General features: G+C 45.8%; 1 protein-coding gene across 2 annotated transcripts in view; it reads left to right on the forward strand.

The window, feature by feature from the left end:
* LBHD2 (LBH domain containing 2) overlaps window positions 1-24,198 on the forward strand; it is a 103,876-nt gene extending 79,678 nt beyond the window's left edge. For both annotated transcript variants that reach the window (XM_048487059.1, XM_048487060.1), the window contains exons 3-5: window positions 9,203-9,290; window positions 19,479-19,674; window positions 23,425-24,198. In XM_048487059.1, the coding sequence (XP_048343016.1) occupies window positions 9,204-9,290; window positions 19,479-19,674; window positions 23,425-23,495 (354 nt within the window). In that variant the 5' untranslated portion in view covers window position 9,203 and the 3' untranslated portion in view covers window positions 23,496-24,198. The remainder of the gene's footprint in view (window positions 1-9,202; window positions 9,291-19,478; window positions 19,675-23,424) is intronic.
* Window positions 24,199-25,276: the final 1,078 nt, after the last annotated feature.

Below are 25,276 nucleotides of genomic sequence, written 5' to 3' on the forward strand. Positions count from 1 at the left end.
ACCTGGTGGGCCACTGCGAGTAGCAGAGAGCTGGACTAGATGGACTTTGGTCTGATCCAGCTGGCTTGTTCTTATGTTCTTATGTTCTTATGTTCTTATTATTCTTATGTCTGATATTAACTTCACTGACAGAAAAATACACAAGAATTGAAAGGAAAAAATTACACTTGGCTTTTTTAGACCTAAAAGGGGCATTTGATATTGTCCCTTGTGGAGTAAACTTCACAAAATTGGGATAGACCCATACCTTCTTATGTTAATGCAAAGACTATATTCCAACACGAATGGCCAAATGTAATATAACATCAATGGTGACCTAACAACAAAGGTCCTAGTTTAAAAAGGCACAAGACAAGGTTGTGTCCTTGCCCACCATTTATTCAACTTATACATTAATGATCTAGCCCCCTAACTGGAAGAAATTGATGGTCTACCACAAAAACTCAATACCTTTACTCATGTATGCTGATGACACAGCAATTTTAGCTTATGCACCGTTTGGCGTAAGATGATATTTACAAGCTTTTATTAACTATTGCCAACAAAACAATCTCATTATTAAGTTTGAGAAATCAAAAATAATGGTCTTTGCAAAAAGATGGCAACCACACAATGGAAAATTGGCAATGTAACCATAGAACTAGTAAAGTGCTTCAAATATTTAGGCTTTATTTCTATTACAACTGGAATTGGACATAGCATAAAGCTCCAGTAACAAATCTGGCAAAATGCACATCATCAGCCATTACATGATTTTATTTCAGTCAAGGGAACCAGCTAATTCTGGTGGCACTTCAAATTTTCAACACCAAAGTAGTACCACAGCTTTCTATGCAGTACCTATCTGGATCCATGCATTTTCCATCGAAATAGAGCAAATCCAATCCCAGTGACCTGGTGGGCCACTGCAAGTAGCAGAGAGCTGGACTAGATGGACTTTGGTCTGATCCAGCTGGCTTGTTCTTATGTTCTTCTTATGTTCTTAGTTTCTCCGTCAACAAGTACACCCACCGAACTGTGTTACATATTTTACCATCTGCACAGAAACTAACTAATGGCTACTGGAGACCAGACCCTGGATTATAATTATAAAATACCGGCTGAGGATTCATTTCCAAGTTTCAACTCCAAGTTTAACATCTTGTTAGAGGATACCCACCAATTTGAGTGGTCCACAAGAATTCAGAAAAAAAATCACCCACTCTTTACTCCATCTGGATGGAAGTTCCATCTTGAGGATAATTAAAAGAAGGTTGTATGTTCATGAGATCCAGAAAAGATTCTCTGCAGACCCCAAAATCTGCTTTCAATACAATTTTGGAATGAGACCAACCCACAACTACTGCCCAAACTACCTAACAACACTAGACAATCCTAGACTCAGAAGAACATTCGTGCAAGCCAGAACACTCTACCTTCAGCAGTTTTAGCTGGCAGATTCCAATGAATTCCATATTCAGAGAGACTCTGCATCAGCAGATGTGGGACCCCTGATTCCTTGTCTCATATCCTGTTGGACTATCAACTGCATAAAGACTTAAGGGAGAAATTAATGAATAAATAAAGACACCAAATCTTCTACCAAAGATTGAACGAACGTGAGCTTCTTCCATTCTTATTGATGGATCACAATTTAACTGTTACTTTTGAAGTGGCAATTTTTTTTATTAGCGGTTTCTGATCAACAGTTATCTAGTCTTACTAATAGTGCTAAGTAAAGACTATGATTAATGTCTAACAGAGTCTTCAATGGGCTGAACATTATATCTACTGTTATAATTTTAACTATGCCATTAAAGGTTGTCTTGTCTTGCCTTCTGTCAGTTAAGCCTTTGACTAAGCAGCCCCTTTGTCAGTTGTTATATAGATGCAGTAGCATGAACATGATAATTTTACTTAATTTTTCTTCACTTTGTACTTTCCCACCTTTATATTTATAATAAACATTAAAACTTTCTTCGGCTGCTCAGCTGGGGCACCACGAAACCAGGCGGAAGTCTGTGTTGAGGAAGCACAAAGTAAACCCTTCTCTTTTTGTCAAAAAATAATAACCTAGGCCGTTTCCGCACGGCCAGAGGCAGCGGCTTCCCACTGGCTTAAATGAAGCTGGTGGAGCGTTGGGACCGTTCGCACGGTCTCATGTGGGCAGTCCTGATGCCGCTGCTGCCCGCAGGGGTGGCTCCACACGGAGCCACCCAGGGTGCAAGGAAGACACTTGTCGGAGGGCAGCGAGGGTGTGTCTTTCCACCAGTCTGGAGCTGCACAGGAAGCAGGTGAGTGTCTTTCTCAGACCTGAGGGGCCAAAAGTGGCGACCTCACGCCGATGCAGTTCTTACCGCACTGGCTGGAAGATGCTGCTTTTGGAAAAACTTGCTCCCTGAGCGAGTTTCAAAAGTGCAGTTTTCCCGCTGTTTCGGGGGCCGGCACACAGTGTTGCTGAGATACGGCAGCTCCAGCTGTGTGAACAGCGCCCCAGGGATGGTGTTTTTTCTGTCTCTAGGGCGCTGTTTTTTGGCCGTGCGGAAACCGCCCTAGGCACCAGAGGCTTGATAACATTTGACTATATGAAATACGTAAGATTCTCCTGTATTTGGATCTTGTAGTAAATTAGAATGTATATCTTTATATAGTTTTATTTTAATCAATAAAAATTAATTATTTTTTTTTTAAAAAAAAGCTTCATTAGATCTCCAAGAAAGTGAAAACATGTTTTAAATTCATTGGAAAAAAATGTTCCGGCTGCATGCGAGCGACTCACCTGCCAAAAGCGAGCCAGTGATTCTGTTTTGTAAAACGCTGTTTACTCCTTTCTGTTTCGTTGCCACGGCTACTGTTTACCATCAGCAATGGCAGTACATTAAGAAAATGTAAAGAGTCATTTAAGAAAAAAAAACTGTGACTGAAAACAGGGAATGCTTTATTATACAACTGCTACCAGTATTCAAATATAAACACTGCTGGAAGAGAAGGGGGAAAAACCCTCAACCGAACAAAATTCTCCTTGTCTGATCTCTGGCAGGATGAGAATTTGCATTTTATTGATGCATGAAACAGGGTAATACATTTACCTGTTTGATAAATGCCTAGCCTCTGTTGGAGTGAACGTGGTTTCCTGATGATGTCTGAGGATTCCTGCACGTCTTTTTGTTTGTGATAACATACCGAATGCATCATTTTTTGAAAAGTTTTCGGAAACCTGATCAGATGTATTGTCGAAGGCTTTCACGGCCAGATTCAACTGGTTGTGGTGGGCTTTCCGGTCTGTGTGGCGATGGTCTGGTACAGGGGTCTGCAGCCCACGGCTCTGGAGCCGCATGCGGCTCTTTCGTCCTTGTACTGTGGCTCCGTGTGGCTTGAGTCCTCTCAGCCTCCTTCGGAGAGTTGCCCTAAGGGTTAATGGGAAAGAGTCCCTGTTCCTAGAGGGGCACAACCTGAGACGGCTATCCGAAGCCACTTCCGGCTTCCCTGTCCCAGCTGCGTGGTTGGCTGTGCAGGGGCGGGGGCAGAGCACCGCTGGTGGATCCTCTTGAACAGGTGAGCGGTGAAGGGCAGGAAATGGGAGGGAGCTGCAGGAGCACAGATTTTCAGGGCAATCCTAACCTCAGTCCGCCTCCCTTGAATGCGGGGGCCAGGGTCGACCCTGCTTTGGGTGGCCTCATTTTCCCCTCCCCCAGGTCCTTCTTGGGGGGCGGGACCACATGGGGGACCCTAGCAGTGCCACCTTGGGTTGCAGATCCCCCCCAGCAGCCCCGCTGAGCTCCAGGGGCTTTCCTGGTGGATGGCAGCCTGGCTGAGTCCAGGTGAGAAAGACGATGTCAGGTTTTAAAGAAGTTATTACCTGCAGCCCTGCAAGGTTGCACTCGTCGGGGCTGTTTGATGGGGAGGCAGGGGTAGGTGGAAATTGTTTGCTTCTGCATTGCCAAGGAGGGCAGAAGCACATGGGGAAAGCCTTTCACGTGGATCTTGGAAGGTTTACTTCAGAGTAAGCCAGTGGAGAGTAAGCTTGTAGATCGTGGAAGGGAGGAAGGCCGGGATCATCCTCAGCCATGGTTGTTGTGGGTTGCCAACTCCCAGCGGGCAAATCCCAGGACATTTGGGGGTAGATTCTCAGAAGCTGTTGCTTTTGGGACCAGGGCGGGGGCCATGCTCAGTGAGGAATATGGCTGTCAATTCCACCCTCCATGGCAGACATGGAGATCTGTTATTATTTTTTAAGAGTTCAAAATGTTCAAAATGTGTTCTTTACATAAATAAAATATAATTTTCTCTGTAGCACCTCATGCATTCCATAAGCAGCACACTATAAATATTTATACAAAGCGTAAAGGTAAAAAAAACAATATATACAGTGTTATCTTCATTTTAAATGTCAAAAAAGTATTTGCGGCTCCAAGTGTTTTCTTTTCTGTGGAAAACGGGTCCAAGTGGCTCTTTATGTGTTAAAGGTTGCCGACTCCTGGTCTGGTAGATCTTGTTCCTAACGTTTCACCTGCATCTGTGGCTGGCATCTTCAGAGGTGTATCACAGAGGGAAGTCACTGTACACAGTGTGTAATAGACAGAGGTGGGATCCAACCAGTTCTCACCACTTCTCTAGAAGTGGCTACTAATTTTTTTCTGAGTGCCGAGAAGGGGTTACTAAAGCAACCTCCCTGCCCAATAGGGACTGGAGGTGCGTGTGTGCGGCGGTGCCACTGTTTGAATCCCACCACCATCGGAACCTGTTATTAAAATTTTTGGATCCCACCACTGGTAATAGACTTCCCTCTGTGATACACCTCTGAAGATGCCAGCCACAGATGCAGGCGAAATGTTAGGAACAAGATCTACCAGTCACGGCCACACAGAGTGCGCTTTCAACCTGACCCCAAAGCAGCCATATTTTGGAGTAAGTAACATGGAAGTTAATGTAACTTGCTTTTCGGATTGGGCTGCAAAGTTACCTTGCCACACTAAAATCTGCATCCTGTATTCAAAAGAGCCGATTTAAACATGGTAGAAATCACACACAGTACAGTCTTCTTTGAGCTGCACTGTTTTAGATTACAAAGTTAGATTACAAAGTAAAAACCTTCCCCTCTCTCTGTTTGGTCCTTTCAAGGGACGTTTTGCTGTCTTACTGAGTCACAATCCTTGGCCCTGGTTTCAGATGGCATTATCTGCGCTTGCTCTTTCCATCCACCCCCCCAGCGAACATTTCTTTGTGGAACTCACAAACAGTTTCAACCCATTTCATCTCAGAACTGGTTCTCTGCCACATATCTGGCTCTCTGTTCTTTTTCTGGAATGGCACAAAGTACAAGTCGTCCTGCCATGTTGTGCAACACACATACACACACACACACAAATCACCCCTTCCCTTCTATCCAATAAGAAAGAATTATCTAGATTACATTAGCATGGAAGCTGAGTCATTCAGACATCTGCTGTGACACCGGCACGACACTCTTCACTCTCTCCTAGCCAGAGTAATTTGTCCTTTGTAATTGTGGCCATGCCTGCTACGAACTGTTTATTTAGGGATATATCCCAGCACATACCACAAATAGCTGATGCTCACATCATCCCATTACAGGCTGTAGTTCTGATTAGTTCTCCTGGAAAAAGTTAGTACCTTTGTAAATGAAGCGCTAACTTTCTCCATCGTCTGCTTATTTTAAGTCTGGGCAGAACCATTTGGAGCACGGTGCTCCAGCCACGGACATGGCTCACCAGATGCTGGTTGGCTTGTATATTTTTACAATCCCAGCCAAGCCCCAAATCCAAGAGATTTACTAAATTCCTTGGGAGTTTCTGTATATCACTGCTGAGCTACATTTGGCTTGGAAGTTCACTAGAAGTTCTACAGCCCTTTTCAAATTGTGTGGGTGAGTGTGTGGGGGGGGAGGTGCCATCAAGTCATGGCTGACTTATGGGGAGAGGCTGCAGCGTTTGGGATTCTTTAGTTTGGAGAGGAGACGTCTGAGGGGGGGATATGATTGAAGTCTATAAAATTATGCATGGGGTAGAATATTATGCATGGGCTAGAGAAATTTTTCTCTCTTTCTCACAATACTAGAACCAGGGGGCATTCATTGAAAATGCTGGGGGGAAGAATGAGGACTAATAAAAGGAAACACTTCTTCACGCAACGTGTGATTGGTGTTTGGAATATGCTGCCACAGGAGGTGGTGATGGCCACAAACCCGGATAGCTTTAAAAAGGGCTTGGACAGATTTATGGAGGAGAAGTCAATCTATGGCTACCAATCTTGATCCTCCTTGATTTGAGATTGCAAATGCCTTAGCAGACCAGGTGCTCAGGAGCAGCAGCAGCAGAAGGCCATTGCTTTCACATCCTGCACGTGAGCTCCCAATGGCACCTGGTGGGCCACTGCGAGTAGCAGAGTGTTGGACTAGATAGACTCTGGTCTGATCCAGCAGGCTAGTTCTTATGTTGTTATGTTCTTATGGCGCCCCCTTGAAGTTTCCGGGGCAAAAGACATTCAGAGATAGTTTGCCATTGCTTGCCTCGGAACATAGAAGTTCCATATCCATGTTTAAATATTTGAAGGGATGTCATGTTGCAGAGGGAGCAAGCTTGTTTTGTGCTACTCCAGAGAGTAGGACCAGGAGTAATGGATTCAAAGTGCCGGAAAAGAGATTCCACCTAAACATTAGGAAGAACTTCCTGACGGCAAGGGCTGTTCAGTTGTGGAACATGCTGCCTCAGTGTGGTGGAATCTCCTTCTTTGGGGTTTTTTAAACAGACCCTGAATGACCATCTGTCAGGAATGCTTTGATTGTGTATTCTTGCATGGCAGGGGGTTGGACTTGATGGTCCTTGTGGTCTCTTCCAACTCTATGATTAAATAGGTGATAGCCATTGATTGACCAATCCTCTATGGGGGGTTTTTAGAAAGAGGTGGTGGTGGGAAATGCTGTTAAGTCCCAGTTGGCTTATGGCAGTCCTGTAGGTGGACTCTAATCTCTCAGCCCATGTGGAGGCAGGCAATGGCAAACTGCCTCCAAATATCTCTTGTCTTGAAAACTTTCCAGAACTTGTGGACACTGAATGGTAGAAAAAAAGACTGCTGGAGACTGCTGGAGAGAAGGGTTGTCCAAGCTGGGAAATAAACTTTAATTGTGAAAGTAGTTGAAAGTGAAGATAACTGAGGAACCCTAAAAATACCACAAGCTTCTGAAGACTCGAACCCATTAATGTACCAGAAACTGGCCAACATGTGGGCTTTCAATATCACATAAGAGATTCTTGTATATTTTATTTGTATTGAAAAAGCTGGCTGAGTTTGAAACTTACCGGTACTTGATTATGAAACGTCAGTGAGATGAACGGATCTTTGAAAAGTGGAACTAAACTACTTTTGTAGGTTGTGTAAAATTGTAAATGTAAACTTGTGAACAGAGGCGTAGCAAGGGGGAAAGCGTCCGGTGCACTAGTGCATTCTCCCGCCCAGCCCCGGAATCCACCCGCCCCAGAACATCCTCCTCCACACACCCAGAACACCCTCGCCACACCCACATAGGGGTGCGTGCCCCGGTGCGTCACCTCCCTGTCCCCTTGGAACTACGCCTCTGCTTGTGAATGTAAACTTGTGAATGTATTCAGTAGTTTTGACTGCTAGCCGTTTCTTGTGCAAATAAGTCATGTCCCATTGACTTTGGTTGCACAGCCCCTCCCCTTCTTTGCTGCATAATGTACCTACCAGCAACTGGCACTGAAGTACACTGCTTCTGAACATGGAGGTTCTATTTAGCTATCATCATGTCATTGATGGAGCATGAATTATATCTAATTTAATAACATACAAATAAATAAATAATCCACAATGTATTGTCGAAGGCTTTCATGGCCGGGCTCAACTGGTTGTTGTGGGTTTTCTGGGCTGTGTGGCCGTGGTCTGGTATCAGAGAGTGATACTCCTGTGACGATGCCAGCCACAGATGCAGGCAAAACATTAGGAACAAGATCTACCAGACCACGGCCACACAGCCTGGAAAGCCCACAATAGCCAAATAATCCGCAGTTTACTGTGATGTCTCTTGCAGCATTTAGTTAACTTTAAACCAATAGTCTCCAGTCTAAACTCTTTCAGGGTGCTCAACGTTTCTGGGGGGAAATGTTGCTGTTTTTATCTCAGTACTCCTTACTGCGGACGTGGAAAGTATAGGCTGTTATCATCAAGTTGGCACTGCTGTAGTTTATTTTATTTGTACGAAGCGTAGTGGTGGTGGGAGAGAAGGTGTAAATGACGGGTAGCCCAAGTATGTAGGTTGAGGTATGTGACAAGATGCCAGATGCCAGATTTTTCATATGAAATTCCCCGCACGCAGCAATACAGAAACAACAGTGCTGGGAAGAGGCTTCTGTGGTACTGAGCTGGAGGCATATTAAGCGCTTGGAAAACATGACAGTAATTATTATTCGCAATGAAAACATTTTGCCATTAGAATCAAAATTACTTTCCACACGAAAATTTCACAAACACGACTTGGGAGACTACACAGGAAGAAAAATAAATCCACAAATGAACCCCCACAACCATACCAATGCCCCATGATATGACCGGTTGCACCTGCATAGCTGCGCAGAGGCAGGCCGCAAAATGACATAGCAGATTCTCCCTGACCGTGGAGGATGGGGCAGAAGGGAGGGAAATGAAGCGCCTCCTGCCTAGCTGTTCGCTCGGGAGCGGCTCCAACCTGGGATTTTTCAAAAAGATTGTGTGTGTGTGGGGGGGGGGGGTGCTTGCTGGGCTGGCCCTGGTTCTGTAAGGCTGTCTCCCTCACTGTAATCAAGCTGATTACATTTGGAACAGTACCTTGGAGTCCTGATTGCTTTCTTTGCAGCACATCTTCCGTCTTCTGATTGGGATAACAGGACTCAGGGATCTCCAGTCCTATTTGCATCTGATGAAGGGAGCTTTGATTTTTGAAAGGTTATACCTGGAAAATGTGGTTTTCAGGATTGCCCCTCAGAAGAGGTGCTTTCACTGTGGATTTAAATTCCCTACAAGCTCAGTTATGATGGATTCTGAAGCGTTGTTGTGAGTTGGTGAAGTTTGATTTCAAGAGCCTCCTCAAAATGATGCAATTTCCCCATTATTTCAGAAAACCCTTATAGGTGTATAAACATTTGGCTAATGTGTTTTTCGCCTTAAAATTCATATTGGATCTTCTCTAAATCTTCTGTACCCTTTGTAGCATGACAGAGGTGATGAACACACGCGAACCTGTGATGGAGGAGTTCACCTTGAGTCAGCCGGAGGAAGAAGGAGGAACTTCAAGCCAGGTAAGCAAGTTGTATAGAAAGTAAAGTTAGTTAATAGTGTTTCTGCAGTATGGATCAAGAAGATTCACAGCACAATCCTAACCAGAGTTACACCACTTGGAAAGCCTATCCAAAGTGGGGGGCGGACCCACCTCTGGAACCAACGCAAGGGGCAAATGTGCCAGCTGAGGGACAAATTACCCAGGGGGTGCCCAACCCACAAGCTGCTGTCTGTCTCTAGGCCTGCTGGCACCGAAAGCTGTGCTGGCATGGCTGGGAATGTTCTGGAGGCAGACCAGGGGGTGGATCCAACGTTATGAAAAATGTGGTGTATCTCCAATGAGACTCCAGTGGGGCCCGGGTGGGCAGTGGAAGCCGACTGCTTCCACTGCCTACCCGGGCCCCACTGGAGTCTCATTGGAGATGCACCACATTTTTCGTAACATAGGTCCAGTATCACCTATGGGGGAAATTTGGCAGCTGGTCTGCTTTTTCTTATCAGGCTTTTTGTACTGTAGGGAAGCCCTTTGAAGAGGACGGGGCAGTGCCAGAGTTGCGCAGTCCCTGCCCGCCCGCTTGCCCACCTGATCTGGATTGGGCTATAAATCCTTTGGTGTAACTCTGCTTAGGAATGCTCCGTAGAGTAAGCCAGACTTCCACACAAGATATATACAGTACAGTATACAGGTACAGTTTATGTATTTGGCCGTTACGTTGAAATGGTCACAGTGACCAACAATGATCTCAAATGTAACTTCGAAACAGATAAAATCAGATACAAAAACAGATTTTAAAATCAAGTACAAGTATTGCCCAGATTAGATTCAGTTCTGGCTCAAATTTAGCTTCTAGTTCAGAAGGTGGCATTGTATGAGAAACAAGAGGATCGTTATCAGAAAAAAAAGAAAGCTTCTCCAAATCACTGGAAAATTATTATTTGTTTAAAAGGCAACAGGAAATTTGGATCTGGGTTCTTTATAAAGAGGACAGTGTAGCACACCGTGGTGTTGGCCGAACCTTTAGCCTCAGATGGTTATGGTTCATACAATTCCCATCCAGCCCCCCCTCCCAGCATGGCCACCTGCCATGCTGGCCATGCTGGTAGCGAGCTGATAAGTGGCAATCCCTCTTTAACATCTGGAGTAATCCGTTTACCACCATATGGTGTAGCACATAATGAGGCAGGATCTCAGGTTCTGAAACTCCACAAATACAAAGGCCATTGGAGTTTGGGCATAGCATCTAGCTAACAAGACTGATGGCATAGTTAGGAACCTAACTGATGTAAGAGCTGCTCTGAGATTGTATGTGGTAATATTAACCAAAAAGGGAGTCCTGTCATGGTTCCTTTTGAAAAACTTAAACCGGGGGGGGGGGAAATGTAAACTGGGATATTAGATGTCTGTCAGACTCAACATCACATCTAAAAGCCCGATCCGCGTCACTTGCATTTACATTGTGGGATACAGTTTTCATGCTAGACCAATTTTTGCTGGACTATAATTTGCAGTGATTAGGCTTTCTCTGGGGTGTTCCTTCTCCAGAGGTTTGTTGCTTCCTTGAAGCCTGTGGCTTCAAAAGGAAGCTAACAGCATTTTATGCATCGTGGCACCAGTAATGTCACGTCCACAACAGCACTGGGTATCAGCTCAACGATAGCTGGAAAATATGCATTCAGGATTTCAATTCTGAACTGGCGGCTTTTGAAAGAGGCCACCCGTGAAGCGTAACATGGATAATGTTACAAAGGGATGACGCAGCGCCGCTGCAGAATTGATAATCTTGCTCATTTGCCTTTTAAATATCCTGTTTCCATTGTGGGCCCTTGGCAACTCTGGCTGGTGGTAAGCTTTTGTGCTTGCAGTTCCTCTGAGGAGCTGTTGCTTGCTGGCGCCAAGCGTAGAACGTTGCCTTACCTTTAGCGTTTACCTTCTCGTTTGAGGCCAATGGTTCCCTCTGCCCACCCTGTTCCAGTACAGCATCTCAGATGGCAGAGCTGGAAAGGGCCTCTCTATCTAATATCCTGGAGACCGGCTCTGCCATGATTGACAGCTACTTATAGATATATGACCCCTTGTGTACGGCAGGGACTCTAGTGAACATAGGGGCTGTCAAAGCTGATTTTATGAACGAAAACATGCTTGTTCAGGGTGAACTTTGAAAAAGTCTTTGACAAATCGATATTCTCAAACTGAGGTAATAATCAAGGTGTTTAAGGGTGTCAGGACTTTAATAAACTGGGTTCAGATATATATCTTCAGCAGGTCTGGGCAGTCATTCAATTCAATTTTCACCTTGCTCTGAACTTTTTCAACTGTTCCCCGGTATGAGAGCTGTCTACCTTTTATGGCACTGACCACTAAGCGCAGTACAAGACTGCTCAACACTTAGCTGTGATGTTCAAAGCATTTCTTGCCATATACAGTGGAACCTCGGTTTTCGTTGGTAATCCATCTGAAAAGAATCAATGAAAACCGAAACCGATGAAAACCGAGGCAAACTTCTCCATAGGAATCCATGTAAATCCAATTAATCCATTCTAGGCACTCCAGAAAACATACCAAAAACACATTTGTTGGTGAATAAACATAGTGTTTAATGCTGAAAACGGTAACAAACAATAACAGTAGGACCAGCTTCAGAGCCAGTGGACCAATGTCGCACCAGAGCCGTCCAAAGAGGTCTGTTTCTGACGCCTCTTTAAGATTTGTCAGAAATGGGGCAAGACATTGTCATTAAGCAAGGATTACGAACCACGGCCTGCAACAGCTTTGTCGCGGAGTGATTTTCTCCTGAAACCTGCCTTACTGCAAATCATTCAGAAAACTGAGGCATCAGTAAGCCAGGAACAAGTTTTTCACTGAAAAAGGTGTTGGCGAAACCGATGAAACCGAGGTTCCATTGTATCTTATAGCTTCCAGTTATCGCTGGGGGCAATGAAATGGTATTCCCTGAGCTGAACAGCCCAGGCTAGCCTGATTTCATCAGATCTCCGAAGCTAAGCAGAGTCAGCCCTGGCAATTATTTGGGTGGCAATGGCAGGCAATGGCAAACCACCTCTGAACGTCTCTTGCCTTGAAAACTCCACCATAACTCAGGCCCCTTCCGCACATGCAGAATAATGCACTTTCAATCCACTTTCAAAGCACTTTGCAGCTGGATTTTACTGTGCAGAAGCAAAATCCACTTGCAAACAATTATGAAAGTGGATTGAAAGTGCATTATTCTGCCTGTGTGGAAGTGGCCTCAGATGTAACTTGATAGCAAAAAGATTGGTTTACCTGTTTTGAAGAAGAAGAACAAGAAGAACAAGAAGAACAAGAAGAACAAGAAGGAGGAGGAGGAGGAGGAGGAGGAGTTGGATTTATATCCCCCCTTTCTCTCATGCAAGGAGACTCAAAGGGGTTTACAATCTCCTTTCCCTTCCCCCTCACAACAAACACCCTGTGAGGTGGGTGGGACTGAGAGAGCTCAAAAGACCTGTGACTAGCCCAAGGTCACCCAGCTGGCATGTGTGGGAGTGCACAGGCTAATCTGAATTCACGATATGCATACGGCTCCAGTGGCGGCCCGAGGGACTCAAACCCGGATTCTCCGGATCAGAAACCGCTATCAGTGTACTCCGTCAATTTGCTGTCAAGTGTGCATGAGTAAATTATTGAGTCAGGCGCTGTATCGGTCTTTAAATCCTCAACTCTGCAGTCTGCAAAAGTGTACTAACTGTTATGTCAGATACCATGGAGAACTGAAGAGGAGTAAGATAAGAGACCCCACGTGGTATAGTGGTTAAGAGTGATGAACTCTAATCTGGAGAACTGGGTTTGATTCCCCACTCCTCCACATGAACGGTATGGACGCTAATGTGGAGAACCAAATTAATTTCCCCACTGCTCCACATGAAGCCTGCTGGGTGACCTTGGGCTAGTCACAGTTTTCTCAGAACTCTCTCAGCCCCACCTGCCTCACAAAGTGCCTGTTGTGGAGGAAGGTAGAGGAGGAGTTTGTAAGCTGCTTTGTGAGAAAAGAGGGATATAAATCTAAACTCTTCTTCTTCTACTTATAAGTAAACCAAGGCCCCTTCTGCACATGCAAAATAATATGGTAGCAAAACCGCTTCCACGACGGGTTTGCGGTGCATTTCTATATTCCGGGCTTCGCTTCCCACGATAGCACTGAAAGCAGGTTTGAAGAAATTGCCATTATTCGCCATATAGAATGAGCTGAAAGTCACATTGTGATGTCAGGAGTAGGTGGGGACATGAAAAGAACCCTGGAGTGAGCTGAGCCCAGAGGCTGCTGCTGGGCTGGTTGTGCCCCATGATCTACTTGGCTTAAATCTGGGCTGTGTTGATAACAACAGCATTTGGAGGTCTGGTGCCCACTGATACCATTGGCACAGCCTGGGTCCAAGTCGTATATGGACAGGCTTTCAGGAGGGGAGCCATGTTACTCCATAGTACAAGATCTAGAGTCCAGTAGCACCTTAGATCAGTGATCTACAAAATGGTGACTATGGATACTAGGCCCCCCATTACCTTTCCTAGTGCTTACCAAGCGTTTTTAGAAAGTAAACCCATCCTGATAGGCCTTCCCAGCAAGGCTTCTTCTGGTTGGCCCCTAGAGATTTAATTGCTTGTGCAGATTTTTTAAAACATGTTTATTTGGCAACAGCTGTCACCTTCAGTATAGGGCAGTTTCATGTGTGCTCCAGGTTCAGTCTCTGGCATCTCCAGTTAAAGGGTCCTGCAAGGTATGTAAAATACCTCTTCTGCCTGAGACCCTGGAGAGCGGCTGCCAGTCTGAGTAGACAATGCTGACCTTCATAGACTGGTGCTCTGGTTCAGTATAGGGCAGTTTCATGTGTGCTCCAGGTTCAATCTCTGGCATCTCCAGTTAAAGGGTCCTGCAAGGTATGTGAAAGGCCTCTTTGACCTGAGACCCTGGAGATCAGCTGCCAGTCTGAGTAGACAATGCTGACCTTCATAGACTGGTGCTCTGGTTCACTATAGGGAAATTTCATGTGTGCTCCAGGTTCAATCTCTGACCTGGGTCGTGCAAGGTATGTGAAAGACCTCTTCTGCCTGAGACCCCGGAGAGCAGCTGCCAGTCTGAGTAGACAATGCTGACCTTGATAGACTGGTGCTCTGGTTCAGTATAGGACAATTTCATGTGTGCCCCAGGTTCAATCTCTGGCCTGGGTCCTGCAAGGTATGTGAAAGACCTCTTCTGCCTGAGACCCCGGAGAGCAGCTGCCAGTCTGAGTAGACAATGCTGACCTTGATAGACTGGTGCTCTGGTTCAGTATAGGACACAATTTCATGTGTGCCCCAGGTTCAATCTCTGGCCTGGTCCTGCAAGGTATGTGAAAGACCTCTTCTGCCTGAGACCCCGGAGAGCAGCTGCCAGTCTGAGTAGACAATGCTGACCTTGATAGACTGGTTAACATTAGTTCCGGTATAGGACAATTTCATGGCGTAGCTCCAGGTTCAATCTCTGGCCTGGGTCCTGCAAGGTATGTGAAAGACCTCTTCTGCCTGAGACCCCGGAGAGCAGCTGCCAGTCTGAGTAAACAATGCTGACCTTGATAAACTGGTGCTGTGGTTCAGTATAGGACAGTTTCATGTGTGCTCCAGGTTCAATCTCTGGCCTGGGTCCTGCAAGGTATGTGAAAGACCTCTTCTGCCTGAGACCCCGGAGAGCAGCTGCCAGTCTGAGTAGACAATGCTGACCTTGATAGACTGGTGCTCTGGTTCGAGTATATGGGACTGTTTTCATATGTGCTCCAGGTTCAATCTCTGGCCTGGAATTCCTGCAAAGGTGTAGCGAAGACCTCTTCTGCCTGAAGAACCCGGAGAGCAGCTGCCAGTCTGAGTAGACAATGCTGACCTTGATAGACTGGTGCTGTGGTTCAGTATAGGACAATTTCATGTGTGCTCCAGGTTCAATCTCTGGCCTGGGTCCCAGGCAGACCCTTCTGCCTGAGACCCCGAGAGCAGCTGCCAGTCTGAGTAGACAATGCTGGACCTGATAGACCGGGTGCCTGTCTGTGCATAGGACACCCCCATGTATGCCCAGGTTCAATCTCGGCTCATCCTGCAAGGTATGTGAAGGAACCTCTTCTGCCTGAGACCCCGAGAGCGGCTGCCAGTCTGAGTAGACAATGCTGACCTTCCGATAGACTGGTGCTCTGGTTCAGTATAGGACAATTTCATGCCGCCGCCAGGTTCAATCTCTGGCCTGGGTCCTGCAAAGATAGTGAAAGACCTCTTCTGCCTGAGACCCCGGAGAGCAGCTGCCAGTCTGAGTAGACAGTGCTGACCTTGATAGACTGGTGCTCTGGTTCAGTGTAGGACAATTTCATGTGTGCCCCAGGTTCAATCTCTGGCCTGGGTCCTGCAAGGTATGTGAAAGACCTCTTCTGCCTGAGACCCCGGAGAGCAGCTGCCAGTCTGAGTAGACAATGCTGACCTTGATAGACCAGTGGCCTGATTCAGTATAAGGCAGCTTCATGAGTTCATGTGTTCCTCTAACCATCAGGAACTGAACTTTTCAACATTCTCCGTGGTTATCTCCTCACACCCGACTTGCAAAGCTGTGAATTTTACCATCACATCTAAACTAAGGGATGCTTTAATTATATTTAACGTTACGGCTTTAATTTGAAAACATATTCACTTCGTAGCTCTGAGACCGAGAACTACTGTCATTACTACTTAACAGGTGGTCAGACAGACTGCACATACTTATTTACACTGGGCCGTTGCCAAAAATGTGCTCAATGCTTTTTCAGAATGAGGCAGCCTCCCTCTCACAGAATAGCATGCTTTCTCCAGAGATTAACAGGCGTGAGCACCGTGGTAGAGTACCTGAAGGTGGACAACAAGGTTCAGAAGAACCAAACGTGCTATTATTTCACTGCATGTGGAGTTATGTCCTTTGAGCCTCCATCTTCCCACATGCTCATCTGTAAGGGAGAAAGCAGGGGTAACTTGTCTTGTTCAAACCCCTGAGAGTTTATAGCTCCAGAGGTCTGCAGTAGGACAGGTGTATTTTTAGTCCAGTAGCACCGAGAGACCAACAAAAATTTCGGGATATAAGGTCTCTTTTGTCAAAAGCTCATTCCGCACATGCAGACTAATGCACTTTCAAACTGCTTTCAGTGCGCTTTGAAGCTGTGTGGAATAGCAAACTCCACTTGCAAACAGTTGTGAAAGTGGTTTGAAAACGCATTATTTTGCGTGTGCGGAAGGGGCCAAAGAGTTTATAGTATCCCAGAAGGGTAAGATAGTGTTCCCGAATAGCCCCCCCCCCCTCCCAATTTCTTAAAGGCCTCCAGCTTGAAATCAGTAATGGCTATCTTTGTTCCATGCGCCAAACTACTTTTTCATGCTCTCCTATATAGATCTGCTGTTTCCCCTGGGAATGCATATTGGTTGAAGCCATCTAAACCAGTGGTTTTCAACCTTCCTAATGCCGCGACCCTTTAATACAGTTCCTCATGTTGTGGTGACCCCCAACCCTAACATTCATCCATTTTACCAATAGAGAACACTGATGCAGAGAGCCTTAGGCGACCCCTGTGCAAGGGTTGTTCGACCCCCAAAGGGGTCACAACCCACAGGTTGAGAACCACTGATCTAAACTGTAGTCTTTTATGACAGTGGCTAGCTCAAGTCCTCACAGGAAGTTTTGATCATAGAGTTCTTGCCGATTCCAAGAACTACTTGGAAGTAGTTACGGTAGGTCTGGCATTGCCTGGCACCCTACATGTGTTCAGTTCACACTGAATTGCAGTGGAGATGCCAAAGAGCTGCTTTTCCATTCTAGGGAGTTTGTGTTGGCTATAGGTATCCGTTTTCCTAAAATGTGCCTCTGCTAAAAGCAACTCCGCTATGTTACGAGTATCTTAACATAGAAAGAGGACAGAGGAAAGCAGAGGGAGAAGAGGAGAGACGGGCCGTGCTCCACCCGCAAGCAACATTCGCAAAATTCCTATTTGTGGGGATTCCATCTAATTGTCAGTTAGATGCAGCATGGAAATTTCGTCGCTTCGGCTGAATCACATTTTTCTAGGCACATAGCCAGGAGTTTTGTAGTGGGTGGGGATCCGAGGGGAATAGCTTGGCACACTTAAAATCAGGACCACTCTGTAATTTAATAAATACCCTATTCACCCTGCCCTTGCTCCAAGGAGCTTAGAGGCTCTCCCATCCTCTGTTTTTCTCTCCCTTCACAATGACCCTCTGAGGTAGACTGAGAGAGAGTGGTTGATCCAAATTCACCCGCTGAGTTTTGTAACAAGAAGAGTTTTGAACCTAGTCCTGTACTTGAACCTATCCCTCACTGGAACAGCATTTAAACATAAGGATGAAGAGGTTAACGTTTGTTCCAGGGCCTGAGCTGTCATTGGCTAGACTCTGGGACATAAAAACAAGCTTTTTTATTAGTAGGCAATTGGGTAGAGAGTATCTGCACAAATTAAAGGCCCTCTAGTGTTTTGTTTTGTATGGAAGTTGAAAAGTCAGGGAAGAGGCCTGTAACATCTCATACCCTTTTCCTATGACTGGTGTAGAAGAAGAAGAGTTGGCTATATATCCCCCCTTCCTCTCCTGTAAGGAGACTCAAAGGGGCTTATAAACTCCTTTCCCTTCTCCCACAGCAAACACCCTGTGAGGTAGGTGGGGCTGAGAGAACTCCGAAGAGCTGTGACTCGCCCAAGGTCACCCAGCTGGCATGTGTTGGAGTGCACAGGCTAATCTGAATCCCCCAGATAAGCCTCCACAGCTCAAGCGGCAGAGCGGGGACTCAAACCCGGTTCTTCCAGATTAGAGTACACCTGCTCTTAACCGCTATGCCACTATGGAGATTTCCTGGAAGTATTTGTGTATATAAATCTGCATGTGACTGATTTGGATCTAAGTCCTGCCTCCATATTCAGACAGAAAGCGGAAATGAGGACACACTCACTTCAAATATGCATTCAAGTCATTTTAGGTTTTACAATGGAATAGACAAACATGGAAAATGCACTTAATGGCTGACAGTGCCATCGTTCACAGTTAATCCCGTCTAAGTCCGTTGCGCGTAGGCTGGAGTAACCTTACATAGGATGACAGAGGCAGCTTCTCTGCCTCTCATGCACGCGCGCGCGCACACACACACACACACACACCATGACACACCATTCTCTAGAATAGCAAAAGGTGTTTCTTTGTGTTCTTAGGAGCTGATTGGATTTTGCAGGAAGTTCTAATCACACCTACATGATGCATCATCTCACAGCAAAGCACAATTACATCACTGGCATAATCGTATCAAAGACGGCACAGATAATTAGACTTGAATGGAGGATATGATGCTTCCCCATTTAAGGGACAATCCACACAGGGCATAATGGAGCCACGCTGCCCTGTTCTAACTGCCGCTGCCCGTATATACCTGTAGCCATCTAGTCACTGCAGTGGAACTATGGCAGAGAGCGGGACTTGGGAGTATATCTCCTTTATCCCCTCCAAGTGCTCAGAATATGGAAGGCATCTACAGATCTTATAGCTTTCACAGCCGGAGTCTCTGGAGTGTTGTGGGATTTCTAGGCTGTGTGGCCGTGTTCCAGTAGCATTTTCTCCTGACCTTTCACCTGCATCTGTGACTGGCATCTTCAGAGGATCTGATGGCAGAAAAGCAAGCGGAGTATATATACCTGTGGAATGTCCAGGGGGGGAGAAAGAACCATTTGCATCGGTTAACAAGTGTAAAGGGTGCAATTAGCAAGTGTGATTTGCATGTGTTGAGTGGAATCCCCCCATTTTAGCATACGTAAGTAACAATGAAGTTGCATAATCAATTAGTGATGGTATCTGCATGGTAGTTGCCTGGCATTTTAATCCCTTTGATTGCTTCCTGCCTATCCACTTGCTTTTTCTTATTTAAAAAATCCAGGGGGGGAACCCTGCATTTACACACACTTTCCATGCTGATGAAAGACCTGTTGAAATCATATGTTCCTTAACTTTAGTTTAAAAAAACCCAAGACTTTTTAAAAGAACATACCAACAACGATTCTGTTGCGCAGTAATTCTTCAATATCTTTCAATAATTTTAATGCTTTAAAACATGACAATATTGGATGTCGATTTTTTAAAAATTGCAAACAGGGTGATTGAGAAATTTTCAATGTTGTAATAAAAATATGTGTGAATGTCATTTTAGGCCTTTCCAGATGCACATGAAAAGTACCCTAAACTGTCAAAACGATTACCGTCCATCGTGGTAGAGCCAACTGAGTCGGGGGAGGTTGAGAGCGGAGAGCTGCGCTGGCCACCGGACGACCTGAAGTCCATGGATGAGAAGAAGGCACTCGCTAGTCAGAGAGCTTGTGCTCAGCAGCAGCTGCAGGATCTTGAAAGTATGAATGCTTTTTAGCTCACCTGTATTTTTCAAAATGGCGTTTTCAAAATGGCGCAAGGGTATGACTGTACCGGCTCACTTTTATGCAGTTTTTCACTTTCTCACAATACTAAAACCAGGGGCATCCATTGAAAATGCTTTCAATGGATTGGGACTAATAAAAGGAAACGTTCCTTCACGCAACACGTGGTTGGTGTTTGGAATATGCTGCCACAGGAGGTGGTGAGGGCCACTAATCTGAATAGCTTTAAAAGGGGCTTGGACAGATTTATGGACAGATTTATTCTATGGCTACCAATCTTGATCCTCCTGGATCTGAGACTGCAAAGGCCTTAGCAGACCAGGTGCTCGGGAGCAGCAGTAGCAGCAGAAGGCCATTGCTTTCACATCCTGCATGTGAGCTCCCAAAGGCATCTGGTGGGCCACTGCGAGTAGCAGAGTGCTAGACTAGAGGGACTCTGGTCTGATCCAGCAGGTTCTTTCTTATGTTCTTATGTTCTTAAATGGTGCGAAGAGATGGTGTGTTTGCACTTCTCCCTTATTGTCTGATACATGCTTTGGTGACATTGGCCATTTATGCTTTTACGGTCTCCTTCACGTTGAGCATTTATTCCCTTCGGGTTGGATTCTCAGATAGGCTCACTTCCCCCCCCCCCCCCTCCCGAACTCATCGCGCCTGCGATTAGAGAATCTTCCCGGTTTTTGAAATCTCGGAAAGTGCAACCTTTCCTCTCCCTTCACAGGGAGACCAAAGGGAATCTACATGGATCTCTCTTTTTTCAGGTTTTCTCATTCCTCCTGGCTGGAAGTTGCACAAATAGAAAAAAAAAGGAATGGTGGGTGTGGCTGGCAAAATGGAGGATCAGCTCAGTTGGGGACACTTCACAGGGACACTGTTTAAACAAAACAAAATGGGAAAAACTCACTGCAAAAACAGCCACGAAGTGGGGACTGGCCCATTGAGTTCAAGAGAGGATAAACATATTTTTGATGGAGGGATGTGTGTTTGTGGGGAACCTGCAGTAGAAGACCTTGTCCACTATATTCTATCCTGCCCATTGTATAATGAGTCAGGGATGAAATTTATCATGAAATGGCTTTTGGGTCAAAATTTACCTTCAGACACTGACAAATTGGACTTTCTGTTAGTGGATACTAACTTCATAAATCACCTATAAAGTATATTTGGCCAGTTATGCATGCATTACGTACCCTGGGGCTGTTTGCTTTGCAGCGGGGTTTCCCTGCGTGCCATTTCCCTGTTGTTTCCACGCAACTTCCATTTGGGGTGGTTGCCTGCCGCCTTTTTAATTATTATTATTAGCAGGGTATCATAACTGTTCTGTCATTCTTATATAGCGTTTTATTATGGTATGTTGGTTATTTTGATATATTTTAATTGTTGAGGTTCTATATAGTAATGGCCTTTGGCCACAAGCATAGGCCATGGTATGGTGCAGGGGTCTGCAACCTGCGGCTCTCCAGGTGTTCATGGACTACAAATCCCATCAGCCCCTGCCAACATGGCCAATTGGCCATGCTGGCAGCGGCTGATGGGAATTGTAGTCCACGGACATCTGGAGAGCCGCAGGTTGCAGACCCCTCGTCTGGTGGTATGTTGCTCATGATGCAAACGATACGAGCTGCTATCTTAATTTTGGCACCAGCATTCATACTACTGGGTTAGTAATGACCAGAAAAGCTGCGAGAATTGGCTTTGCATGCCTGTTAGGACTGCTTCTACAAAGACTTCATTGATTTCCAAGATGTCACCAGGGACTGCAGGGTATGTGAGTAGAACGTACTTCTGTTCTGGAAACAAGCCCTGCGGGTACACCCCTCCAGTAAATATGTTGCCCTTTCTGCTTTCTTAAATAAGAACGACCCAAACTAACTGGGTGTGCACTCAGCAGATTGGCCTACGAGCCTGTCGTCCCTCTCTTGAATACTCCGCAGTCACATTGACTTTTTAAAATATGCAGTGACCTCAGGAGAGGGCAGTTTTCAACAGAAAAGCAGGGAAGGAGGCTGCAACCTTCCCTGCTCACCACATTTCCTACGAAAGTCCCTAATCCCTACAGCTTCTGTGTGGAAAGGGGCGGGGGGAGAAGGAGAGGCACATGTGAAGGAAAGCAGTTTGGAATCAGGTTCCTCAAGAGCTGGTTAAGAGCTTGGGGTATCATGGACACTGCCTTGTGATCTGAAAAGCAGGTTGGCAAAGGGGCCAGGAGCGCCTTCTATCAGCTGCATGTGATTCGCCAACTCTCTTGTTACCTAAACTCCGCTATCTTGCCATGCTGAGCCATGCTTCTGTAACCGCATGGCTGGATTACTGCAAAGTGCTTGAAATGGGGCTGCCTTTGAAGACAACCCAGAAATTGGTGTACAGTGCAGCAGCCCAACTGTTGTCATGGGCTAGTTACAATGTAATCCATTGTAAAACAGCTATATTGATTGCCAGTCTGTTTCCATATTCTTCAAGGTGCTGGTTATTAGCCCCATCCAAAGGGTAGGGGGACCAGATCCATTCATTGGAGCAGCATGCTGGCCATGCAAGTGGATTTGCCCTCCAAGGGCACTTGCCCTGGTAGAGGGGAGAATCCAGCGGCATGCAGCAACCATGCCCCCCACCCCCCAACTGGAATGCCCCACCAAATACGTTGCCAGTGTCCCAGCACCCCTGCCTTCCGTAGCAGGGCATGGCTGGGGGGAGGAGTCCATGCTAGTTGGCTTTATCTCAGCCACTCAGCATGCTACATAAGTCTGTGGGGGCTTTTGCCAGTGGAGAGGCTTTCACACTTGTGCAGCCTCCCTTTGCTCCTGGAAAGCCCCTTTGGGAGCAGTGGGGCAGTGCTGCCGTGGTGCTGCGGCTGGCCGCCTGTACTTGTGGATAGGGTTGCCAGAGGCATAGCTGGGCCAAAGTGCGCCCGGTATGCATTCCACATTTTCCGCCCCCCATGCCTCCCCATGGTGCCCCCCTGCAGCTCCCCCTTTCCCCCTTCCCCCTTTCCCACACTTACCTTAGTTCCTTTTTCAGAACTTTTTCAGGCGTCAAAAGGCCTTGTTCTCAGTTTAAAAAGGCCTGATGGGAACTATACTTCCCAGGAGACCTTGTGAGCCCCAAGGTCTTCTGGGAACTGTAGTTCCTCAGGCCGTTTTTACTGAGAACAAGGTCTTTTGAAGCCTGAAAAAGTTCTGAAAAAGGAACTAAGGTAAGTGTGGGAAGGGGGGGCGGCGGCACGGGGGGGGGGGGTGCCGCGGGGGGAAGGCTGAGACCCTGGAGAGCAGCTGGCAGTCAGAATAAACAATACTGAGTGAGATGGACCCCAAATCTGACTCAATATAACAGGGACCTCACACATTACCAAGTCTTTGTGCTTGTTGATGGATGACCCAAGGGCAATGTTTCAGAAGTTCAGTCCCGGACTCACCTGTGCCCTTTTCTTCTCATGACTCCAGTGAGGGGGGTGGAAGCAGCCCCAGTGCCCTTTTTGCTTCCTCAAACCATCCTGTGGAGCTGCTGTTTGCTCCATTGCGAAGTCTAAGGGTGGCAAAAAAAATTCTCCATTGCATGTCTACTACAAAGTCCTTGCGTTGTTTGACAACCAACATGAAGATATTTGCCTATTGCAAGGCAGCTTCCTATATTTCGTGCCCGGGGGGAAAAAATGAGCCCCTTTGTTCCAGTGTGTGGTTTAGCCTTCCTTCTGAGGTAGCTCCGTGTACTCAGTTCCTCCTTTCTCCATAGGTCGCCCACCTCACCAAGAAGCGGGAGAGAGCACGGAATCTACCGGAAGCAGAACCGAGGGAGATGACTAAGGGACGTCATTCAGCAGGCCAGATGTTGAAGATTTTGGGTGCCGACCTAATTGGGAAGCTAGCACATTCTGAAGACGTGTCCCCATCGTCTATTTTAAAAGTGCAAAAGGGTTTTTTTCCGATTAAGTTAGTAGATGGTGAGGAGTTCATGGGCTTTAGAACTGTTCCTTTCGACGTTTACCTTATCAAGGCTGGGATTCATGTCTCTTAAATTTCCTTTGGAAACAGCGAAGCACATTTGGGAATACATTCCAGTTTCTACCATCAGTTCTACAAAGGAAAGTGCACAGACACACACACACACACACACACTTAATTAGTTGTAATTAGCACTTTTATAGTGAAATTGCCTTATTAAGGTAAGGCTGCCAATCAGTGTTGGCAGCAAACAAAGGAGGGTTGCGTTACTTCAAAACACCGTAAAAATCTATTGAACCTTTCTTGTTTTAGCCATTTGAAAACGAGCACTGTGATATTATGGATATTATGAATAATATGTAATATAATGTCACCCTTTGACTTTGTACCTTTTTTTGTATAGAGACACAAGTTTAACTTTTGAATCTGGGCTATAGGAAAATTCATGACTGCCTTTCAACGACACAAACCTATTACTTAGCCTTGGGCCCAATCCCTCTTATTTTTGCTGCAAATTCCAAGAAACCAGCCTTTTATTAAACAAAACGTATTTTGAAGAAAACGAGACAAAAGTATAAGGAACTCTTTTACTGATGTACATTTCTGGGAGGGGGATAACGTTGTTGTCAGTGTTTTGTGGAGTGAGTCGACTTTTGTGTCCATTCGATTGGCTGGGCTTTGCTTACCTCTTGTGCATATGACTAGTGGTCCAAATTCCATCCTGGTGTAACCTCGGTGCCATACCTGCAAGAAAAAAAGAGGCAACTACGGTTGACATCAAGGCTGGAGTTGCTCCAGAGTGTTAATATGAAATATTGTTGCTATTTTTATGACATTTTATATATAGATAACGTACAGTCACACACACACACTCACATGCATCTATATATACATATATATACATATTTCAATTTGCCGATTTTGTGCTAGGTCAGTCGTTTTCTGACCCTGATGAGAATTTTGTGTCCTTTTTTTTGGATCTAAAGACTGGGCATAAACTGGCTAGAAAGGATAAGAAGTGTATTTTAAGGCTATTCATATTCGTTTCAGCACATCATAATGTCTTGCCTTCATTGTGGAGGGGCTGCAGCTCAGCGATGGAGCACTTGCTTGGCATATAGAGCACTTGGCGATGGAGCACAATGTTTTGTGGAGTGAGTCGACTTTTGTGTCCATTCGATTGGCTGGGCTTTGCTTACCTCTTGTGCATATGACTAGGATCGATCCCCAGCACCTTCAGTTAGAACAACCAGGCAGCTGATGTTAGGAAACCTTAGACCCCGGAGTGCAGCTGCCAGTCAGAGTAGACAATACTGACCTGGACAGAATAATAGTCCCACTGAGTTTAATTCCAGGTTCAAACCCTGACATCTCCAGTTAAAAGATTTGGCAGTAGATGTTAGGAGAGCCACCACCAGTCTGAATAGGTAGTCCTAGCCTTGATGGGCCGATGGGCTGAGTCAGCGTAACGTCGCTCTGTACATGTGCTCCTGTGCAATTATTTATTCTGCTGAGCGTTTTTGTCCGGATGCAGAGATGTGTTTGAAGTGTTGGTAAAAACCGTGATCAGTTGCAGATACTGGCTTGGAATTTGAAAGGCACCATCTAGGCCAGTGATTCCCAAAGTGGGCGCCACTGCCCCC

This window comes from Sphaerodactylus townsendi, linkage group LG02 (assembly GCF_021028975.2).
Source record: "Sphaerodactylus townsendi isolate TG3544 linkage group LG02, MPM_Stown_v2.3, whole genome shotgun sequence".
Lineage (NCBI taxonomy): Eukaryota > Metazoa > Chordata > Lepidosauria > Squamata > Sphaerodactylidae > Sphaerodactylus > Sphaerodactylus townsendi.